At 41.3% G+C, this 10,119-nt stretch overlaps 1 protein-coding gene across 1 annotated transcript; it reads left to right on the forward strand.

Moving 5' to 3' along the window:
• The first annotated feature begins 595 nt into the window (after positions 1-595).
• LOC109908535 (C3a anaphylatoxin chemotactic receptor-like) lies at positions 596-7,029 on the forward strand. Its single transcript, XM_020507187.2, has 2 exons — positions 596-862; positions 4,119-7,029. Exon 2 carries the CDS (start codon positions 4,120-4,122, stop codon positions 5,161-5,163), a length of 1,044 nt encoding a protein of 347 aa, XP_020362776.1. The 5' UTR covers positions 596-862; position 4,119; the 3' UTR covers positions 5,164-7,029.
• The last annotated feature ends 3,090 nt before the right edge of the window (positions 7,030-10,119 follow it).

Consider the following 10,119-nt stretch of genomic DNA (forward strand, 5'->3'; position numbering starts at 1 on the left):
AAGTAGTCTCTTCTTTTATATGCATTGGGAAATAAAGGGAAATCCAAACCCTGTTTGCTTAATGTTGAACCAATGACAAACATCAGAATAAAGAGGATGTTTGCTACAGCTGATGGAACATTAGAACATTTACAATTGATTGCAATATTCTGTGACAGGACGTCTCTGACTTCTCTATTGTAATAAGGCACAACGTGATGACTTGACACAGTCTGCCACCAGAGTGCAACATCCCGTTGTAGGAGCCACCAAAACTATCAGAGGCCTGAGGCATCCCGCAGATAGCTTTTATAAAGCTCTGTATACAGTCGTGCAGTACATGCATCAGTAAGACAGCTATTGGTACATTTGGAGAGTGATATACTCTAATCCTAAAGTCATAATTTATTACTAATTACTATTGATTTTGGGCGCATTCGCCTCATTCTGGGTGTCTGTTGGCTGAACATAGAGAATACAGGCAGGAAGTGGACACTCTAGGACTCCAGTTGAAGAGGGAAGAGCGTCTAACAACCCGAGTAAGGCATGGGCAGTAGTACACAACCCTTACACACCCCCTATCTGTGTGAGCGGAGAGAGTGGATGGGAGCGAGAGAGATGGAATGTGAGAAAGAGAGAGCGAGAGACAGGAAGTTCACACATCTGATTACTTTTCTCTGGCCACTTCACCCAAGTGACACAATGACTTATGGCTGGAGTTTCATCACTTAGATACACAGACACACTCACACACACAGGAAAGACAGAGAAGATCGTCTGTAAACTAAAGACACACAGCTTAGAACTATGAACCTCCACGCTTTGTTCACCCACTGAAGCTAAACATGCTGGACAGCTACTACTGAAGCATCTCAACTCATAGGTAAGCATTATCAGTATGAATAACTACCGTAAACAGCATTTTTTTACTTTACTTTTCATTTAGTTTCTTAAATCACTTTATTTGGATATTTTAAAATACAAGAGAGAATATTCTCTAGATGTTCTGACTAACTACACTGGCCACCCAAACTGTACACGTACGTCATTGTAGCATGCTATAGCCTATTCTGGACAAATGATGAGATTCTGTGGATAGTTAGCTGAATATGTACAGATCATCCGACAGGGACTATATGAAGAAGATATGTTATCCTTAATCTGTGTCATTTGCTTTCCATTGCAATATCACCACTTGCCAGCTCAAATTGAGTTGCCAACAAAACGGATAATAATTAGCCGCTGATATACATTACTACCGTAGATTAAAATATTGAGTAAAATCTAGGCTAGATATGGACGTTTTTTTCCCAGCATTCATTGAAACTTAATTTAGCCGGCAACAGTAAATCGTTGAAAACAAAGTCTCTTCTACGTTTACGAGCAGGGGCGAACAGCATTTAATCACGTAGGCAAGCATAAATATTGCAGTAACACAAACAGTGCCATAGAATAGGAGGCGTAACAAAACAATGTAATCTTCATCGTGTATACAATGAAGTCCAGAACAATCCGTCCACTGTGCTAGTGGACGCCAGTACATACAGTATGTCAGTCACATCTAACGATAAGACATCATTCTTTATCTTGACAATAAAGAAATGAAGCAGAAAGGATTTGACTTTGTAAGGTGTATTTACATGAATGCAATACATCCTCAAACTGATAAAGAACAATCAATGAATGTAGCCTGTCGATATTGATTTTGACCTAGTGCAGAGAGCCAGCTTTATGACAACACAAGAATTTAGGGCGATTCAAATCATATTAGCGTCATATCAAAGAAGCCTCTGCTCATGAAGCAACACAAAACCGTACGAGAGGTGGAGTGAGTCCTTGGCTCATGGCACAATAACGCATTCCTAATTGTCTTGCTCCTAGGTAAACCCCATCCCTTATATAGACTGGAAGCGTATTGGTTGCCAGGCAACAGGACTATGTTTTGTTTTACTGTTTGCTCACTCATGGGAATATATATACAGTGCATTCGGAAAATATTCAGACCCCTTGGGTTTTTCAATATTTTGTTACATTACAGCCTTATTCTAAAATGGATTAAATATTTTTTATTTCTCATCAATCTACACAAAATATCTGATAATGACAAGGCAAAAAAATATTTTTGAAATATATTTTTGCAAATTTATTCAATACAAAAAATTGGCTGGTGACCAAGACCCCAATGGGCACTCTGACATAGGTTCAGAGTTCCTCTGTGGAAATGGGAGAACTTTCCAGAAGGACAACCATCTCTGCAGCACTACACCAATCAGGCCTTTATGGTAGAGTGGCCAGACGGAAGCCACTCCTCTGTAAAAGGCACATGGCAGCAGTTCGCTTTGTCCTTTTAAAAAGGGTGCCTAAAGGACTCTCAGACCACCAAGAGTGAACTCTTTGGCCTGAATGCCAAGCGTCACATCTGGAGGAAACCAGGCACCGCTCATCACCTGGCCAATACTATCCCTACGGTGAAGATTGGTGGTGACAGCATCATACTGTTGGGATTTTTTTCAGAGGTAAAACAAATTAATACATTTTAGAATAAGGCTGTAACCTCTTCTGCAGATGTACTATCTCACCACCAGGGGGTGGTGCAGCACCCCAAGTTCTCACAGCTATGACACAGAGACTGGTCAAATGAGTCATAAGCCAAAAACATTTTATGATTCCTGTCTATGCATGCCTCTGGAAAGGAAATGGAGATACTGTATGCAAAGAGGATCAGGAAGGCAATCAGGTTCTTACACGTTCCTTGTTGGACTGATATTTTTCAGGGGGATTGCAGACAGTATGTCAATATCCGATGAATTGTATAGTATGTGGGCATGCATCACAGGAGGTTGGTGGCACCTTAATTGGGGCTTGTGGTAATGGGCTGGAGTGGAATCAGTGGAATGCTGTCAAATACAAAGTGGAATGAGTGGAATGGTGTCAAATACATGAAACAGGTGATTGATACCATTCCATTTAGTCCATTACAGCCATTATTATGAGCTCTCCTCCCCTCAGCAGCCTCCTGTGGTGTGCACTTTTTTTTAAAGGGTAAAACTGTGGGTAGTTCACAGTCCCAGACACCCGCCACATACTCACAAAAATACCCACACACATTCACAGTCACACACACAGAATGACTCAGACATAGAAATAGATTGTCCTGAATAGACTACATCATGCCTGGTACACAACATCCCATCTGAAGATTCAGAATACTTCCTAAATAGCAACATATATTTAATTGTAATCTTAAAGTCAAGAATTGATAGAGTTCTGTTCATTTGTGAGTATGAGTCCTCTTCCTGATAATATTAAAACCTCTTAAAGATTCGCCCCTTTTTTAAAGTTTTCGTCTAAAATGACATACCCAAATCTAACTGCATGTAGCTCAGGCACTGAAGCAAGGATATGCATATTCTTGGTACCATTTCAAAGGAAACACTTTGAATATTGTGGAAATGTGAATATAACACAATAGAACATGGAATGTAGGAGAATATAACACAATAGATCTGGTAAAAGACAATACAAAGAAAGAACACTAAAGTTATTTTGTATTGTTTTGTACCATCATCTTTGAAATGCAAGAGAAAGGCCATAATGTATTATTCCAGCCCAAGTGCAATTTAGATTTTGGCCTCTATATGGCAGCAGTGTATGTGCAAATTTTTAAACTGATCCAAGGAACCATTGCATTTCTGTTCAAAATGTTGTATCAAGGCTGCCCAAATGTACCTAATTTGTTTATTAATAACTTTTTATGTTCAAAATTGTCCACTCTCCTCAAACAATAGCATGGTATTCTTTCACTGTAATAGCTACTGTAAACTGGACAGTGCAGTTAGATTAACAAGAATTTAAGCTTTCTGACAATATCAGACATATCTATGTCCTGGGAAATGTTCTTGTTACTTACAATCTCGTGCTAATCACATTAGCCTACGTCAGCTCAACCATCTCGTGGACAGTACACCTATCCCGAAGAAGATTTTAACTGACTGGCTGCTGGCTGTGACAAAGTGTTCTACCATTAGAGGAAACAGTGTTACACAATATGACTCATCTAGAGGGAAGCCATTAAGTATACTGTAGACTAGAAGGAAGTCATGCTGTGTATTCACACCCTTGTTGCCTTTTTTTTACAGAATGACACCAAACGCCACCATTCCGTTTGCCCTCGTCACCTCAGCCGCCCGAGATGACGAAGCCAAGGTGGTGGACATCGATGCCATCATGAACAAATTAAACATTGTCCTTCTCACGCTGACCATTGTCCTGGGCACCACGGGCAACTCTGTAGTCATCTGGGTGGCAGGCTTCAAGCTGAAGCCCACCATCACCAATGTGTGGCTGGTCAACCTGGCCGTAGCCGACCTCATCTTCTGCCTGAGCCGTGTGCTCTCGCTGACCAAGAAGCTCTTCTTCGACTACTGGCCGTTCGGCATCCTCTTATGCAAGTTCAACGGCTTCTTCAGGTATACCAACATGTTCTGCAGTGTGTTCCTGCTCGCCGTAATCAGCATGGACCGGACGCTCTGCATCTGGCACCCCGTCTTGACCAAACGGCGTAGGACGATCTGCGCCGCCCGCCTGGTGAGTGCCGGCGTGTGGGCTGTGGCGGCCATTTTGAGCGCCCCCTACTTCGCCTACCGCCAGGTTTACCTCGGCAAGAATAACCTGAGCAAGTGCTCTCTGGAGGACAATGAGCCAAAAGGCGATAACAGCGCTAAGCTAGCGCTCTACCTAATGCGCTTCCTATGCGGTTTCCTGCTTCCTTTCCTCATCATCCTCTGCTGCTACATCCTGGCAGGGCTAGGCATCCGACGTACCCGCCTGTTGGGCAAGTCACGTCCACTCCGTATCTTGGTATCGCTGGTCTGTGCTTTCTTCCTGTGCTGGGCGCCCTACCACTGCCTCCTACTGGCAAAGATGGTGAACAGCAACAGTACGTTGGTGACGGGGGGGCTGACAGTGGCCACAGCCTTTACCTACTTCAACAGTTGTGTGAACCCGCTGCTGTACTTCTGTATGGGGTTGGACATGAGAGGGTCGAGGTTCAGGCAGACCTTAGAGGGGGTGTACCGGAGAGCACTAGCCGATGACAGAGATGGTCGAAACACGCAGTCCAACGAGCGAACAGTGCATAATAGTTCTGGTTCTGCGTCACAACCTGCACTCAGTCTCAAGTGAATGTGGCCCACGTCTGAGAGAAGTCACATTTGGTATGAGGACTGGTTTCAGTCCTTATTAGCTCACAGGCTAGTAAACACTGAATAGGTTTTCCCAACTTGTGTAGACACACATATTTCAGAGTTTTTATCATTTGGGATACATATAGACATAGAGTAACTGTGAATTTACATAAATTACTCAATAAATCAGTTTCAAATTTTCTAAGTGTTATTTGATGAAAATCCCAGAAAGAAAGTGGAACTGTGTCAAGGAAATATAAAATAACATATGAGGGGAAGTGGTACATCTTTTGGGGAAAGTCATAGATGACTTCAGTCATGCTATGTTTTAATAAGTGTCATGTTTCAACAGTGAAAAAACAAGGATATTTATTCCCATTCCCATTTTGCATTTCAGCTTTTCAGCTTTTGGAATCATTGTCAACTACTTGGCAGCATCCTTAAGTGTCACTGGTGAATTTGTCATATTGCTGACACCTCATTCACTCTCATTGATGATACAAAGAGGGGAAAATAAAGAGTTCTGAAAGGGAGTCAGAAGAAGAGGATGTGATCTGGACAACTTGACTTGAGGAAGCGTGGTGGTCGCGTGTTTCTCTTTTAGTCACCACATTGCTCCTCCTAGACAGACGGTTTCTATCATGTCTCAGTCACAAAGCTGGTCTCTCCTTCAGACATACTGTATCAGAGGTGAACACAGAGGCTTAGCTGAAGCTCTCTGGTTGCCAGTTCAGATAAAACCGTGTGGTCACGTTTCCACTTAATATGCAATGTCACACTCACAGCGGAAGAGAAATGAAAACCACAATTCAGTTCACTTTCCGTCTCTTTCTCGCTCTCTTCCTCCTTCTCCTTTCTCTGATTATATTTTTCAGGACTCCTGTACTAAAATATAAGGTATGAGAAGAGACAATTCAGCTGACATCTATCTATCTTTTGATAAAAATTCTCAACTGTTTTCCTGTATTGTCTGACACTGTGTAGCTAGCGTTGTCATTCATGAAAGGCCTAAACGTCCAGGATGCAGAGAAACAGAAATCCCCCTCAGGACAATGGAGGAAAGGAACATACATGGATGGGAACAAACAGACCAGACCAGCCGCACCCTCCTTCCTCTCATCTTTTTGATGCTCTGCCCTTTATCTTTGTAAAATTATTTTTTTAATCAATGTGTGTAAAACAAATTGACCAATTGCCATTGTCGAGAAGTACCATGCCAATGGATATCACATTCTTCAATCAACATGTTGACCTATAGGAAGAGGGAACTCCTACTGTATGTCTGATTCATTTGATTTGTCATGAGTCTAAAGGTCTTGAATTGAGCAACATGTGAAATAATAAAATGGGTTGAAGGCAGTGGGGGTGAAGGGTGCTGCTGGATATGTATTTAATACACAAGTTAGGTTTTTCTTTGCTTCTGTTCCAGCAACACATATCCTCTATAGTTGCTTTTTCACTGGTCAACATTCACAAGGGGGCGACAGAGGTTTTCTTGGTGTCTTCTCATTTGTTGTGAAAGCAAAAGAAGAGTATCTTGTCTTGTTGTCTTCCCTTGCTAGCAAGTTGGCTAAACACTGCAAGCTAGCTAGCCTTTTGAAATAATCAGATTTCTAATGAAATAATATTAAATGGCAAATACTTTCCGGTGTAACCTACAACATTATCCCAATTTGATATGCTGCTTCAATGTATTGGCTCACATATCAGCTAAACATACAATGTCATAATTTTTATTCAGGGCCTCTCCTGTTTTAAGCCCCACCTGTTTAGCTAAAAAATGTAATGTTGCCTGTTTTGCATGCTATTTTGGCATTAAAATTATATTTCAAAATTATTATTATTGAGTTAATAAAGCGGCATACAAACATGTTCTCTTTGTTGCACTCTTGAGTAAGGCATCTCCAAAATGCAGGCTTTTCAGCCTAGCTCAGTGCTATCTGTGGTGGAGAGGCAGCCAGTGGAAAATACTGAGCCTTAGGGGTTGGTAATCTTCTCTAGTTGCGCCGTAATTGGCTCAGTGTTCTGCCACTCATGGGGACACTATGTCACCACAAAATCTACAGGGAGAGATAGATAGTTCAAGCCCCCTTGAGTACTGTCATAGATTTACATTAGAAGTGCCCATCCAAGAAGGCTCAAGGTCATTGGCCACAGATAAAATTACGTCAAATCATGTTATATTTACCATAGCTTTGATAATCTTAGCTAGCAAGCTAGACAAGCAGTCATCATCATGAATCACGTCGGGCAAATCCTTTTCAATCCTTGTCATATGAATAGAAGTGATAGATAAAACGTATCAGTGCTCATCGGCCATTGGATATTAACATTACACAACAAGTTGGAAATCGATAATTCAGAAATGAATGGTTTGGACAGAATCAGTGGCTAACTGCAAGTGTTGCAAAGTGATCATTATTTTTCTTCCACTACCTTGTAACGGCTGTTGGAAGGAGAGGACATACTTTATTTGTTCATACTTTATTTGAAATGAACACTGAAATAACAAAAATAACAAAGAGAACGAACGAAAACCAAAACAGTCCTGTCAGGTGCAGAAAGACACAAAACAGAAAACAACTACACACAAAAACTATGTGGGAACCACACTCGGCCAACAACAAAGAAATACAAAACATAGAAAATGTTAGTCCCTAGTCACACCCTGGCCTAACTAAAATAGAGAATAAAAGCCTCTCTATGGCCAGGGTGTGACATACCTGCTATTCGGTGGTGAATGTGTGTGGTCTAAGTCTGTGTTTAAGAGTCTCTTTTCCAAGCTTAACAGGATAAACATTCACACGCAACATCATGGGCCAGAAAAGGTTGAACACATAGGCCATGCTGTTATTCCAGCATGACATCTGCCGTAGGCAAAACAGCTGGAAACTCGATGTTTGAATGGTCATCCAACTCGGAATTCCAAGTCGAGAACTCAGGCCTCACTCTAGAGCTCCGACCTGAAGATCACTGACGTCATGATTCCACATTGTTTTTTTCAGAGTTCCCAGTTGTCTTGAAAGCACCATAAATCCAGAGGATGCCAGACTTTGATGACAACGTTTCATTACAATATTTGCCCACAAGAAGGACTGCCAGCGCAACATTCCTGTTCAGGTGAGCACAGCACAACACGGTGAGTCCAAAAATGTATTGTAGGCTGCTGCATAAAGTATGTAATATGCCAGGGAGATGTGTATACTGTAGTTTAGAAAGTAATACTAAGTGTATGTTGTGTAGTAAGCTATAGGCCAAAGCCCATGTGCCTCACCCTAATAATGTGGTCCCTTTCCCCTTCATAACTTAGCCTACTGTTCTGACTTGGTGGTGCACATTTAGCCCATAGCCTGTTTTAGAGAAACATCATCATCCAATATTGTAAGAGCTTTCATTGTCTGCTTATATGTCCCCTTTATTTATCCTACTGTTCTGACTTGGCGTACAGAGAGTATATTGTAAGAACGGCCCATGTTCTGAATTCTGTCACTGTACATTTCAAAAGTGCTGAACAAATAGTTATATTGACTACGTCCGTATTAGCTCGCTCGTTAATGTCTTAATCGAAAACACGGATTGCCTCTTATCCGCTCATTGTTCCCTTATGCCATAGTTTGTACAACTCAATTGTCAGTAGAAACCACATTTGTCAGCCATATCAGCAATGTTTTTTTAAAAAGGCAATAAATGAGGCTGAATGAACTGTTTCACTGTCAGACAAGGCTTCGCAGATAGCCAGGTGTAGCGGTGGTGAGGATTCACTCCATGGTGCTGAAAAGAAAGCTCTGCTGTTGGGACAGTTTTATGTAGGCCCTAACAGTTTGTGGGCACTGTTTGTCACTGTTATAGTGCAATTCATGTATTGTTTAGTGTTGTGTTGTGTAATGGCTTTGCTGGCATGCATACAAAGAAATAGTGACGTTAAGTTTGCCCCACCAAGATTTACATGCTAAAATCGCCACTGATCTTCTTTGATTTATTGTTTGAACAGTCGCTAAGATTATATTTATTTGTCAATGCCAAATAGGCTGCTTATTTAGTGCCAAGCTAAACTGAGACAGTAAACTTGAAGTTTAAATGATTTTAAAGAAGATTAGCTGTGAAATAATCACATTTATAAATTAAATAAAATGTTATCAGTAAAAATGTCAGTAAAATTGTGAGGAAGTCTAAGTGTGTACAAGTTAAGAAGTACAGTACGCACAATTAGGGAGAAACTGACCTTTCAACAGAAAAATGGTGAACGCAATAAACCACAGACCCATCTCTGATGTTGTTGAGGTTGCCTTCCACAATAACAATACACTTCAAATAAAAAGAGAGACAGAAAAATACTGTGTTTATTGTGTAATGCTTCTGAGATACTTGATACTCGTGATGACTTGACACAGTCTGCCACCAGAGTGCAACATCCCCATGTAGGAGCCACCAAAACTATCAGGGGCCTGAGGCATCCCGCAGATAGCTTTTATAAAGCTCTGTATACAGTCGTGCAGTACATGCATCAGTAAGACAGCTATTGGTACATTTGGAGAGTGATATACTGTAACTCTAACTAAAAATTTGCAATAAAACAAAACATTGTGATTGAATGATGCATTTAGATACTTTGAGATTGGGATGCCATCATGAAAAAGCCCTCATCTTGACTTAATAAGCTACTAACTACACCATCATTCATCGTCCTAATTGTATTGAGGCATTCATCTTGTTCTGGGTCTGTTGGCTAAAAATTGAGAATACATGCAGGAAGTGGACACTCTAGGACTCCAGGGAAGAGTGTCCAAAGACCGAGTAAGGCATGGTCAGTAGTGCACAACCACTTACAACTCTTGCCCCTTGTATCTGTGTGAGCAGAGAGAGGAGGTGGGAGATAGGGGATGGGAGCAAAAGAGATAGAGCGTGAGAAAGAGAGAGCGAGAGGCAGGAAGTTCACTTCTCTGTGACCTTTTCA

Source organism: Oncorhynchus kisutch, linkage group LG17 (genome assembly GCF_002021735.2).
Source record: "Oncorhynchus kisutch isolate 150728-3 linkage group LG17, Okis_V2, whole genome shotgun sequence".
Classification (NCBI taxonomy): Eukaryota; Metazoa; Chordata; class Actinopteri; order Salmoniformes; family Salmonidae; genus Oncorhynchus; species Oncorhynchus kisutch.

Bases quoted from the DNA above. Each gene is read 5' to 3' on its own strand.
- LOC109908535 (XM_020507187.2), top strand. From the start codon at position 4,120: ATGACACCAAACGCCACCATTCCGTTTGCCCTCGTCACCTCAGCCGCC.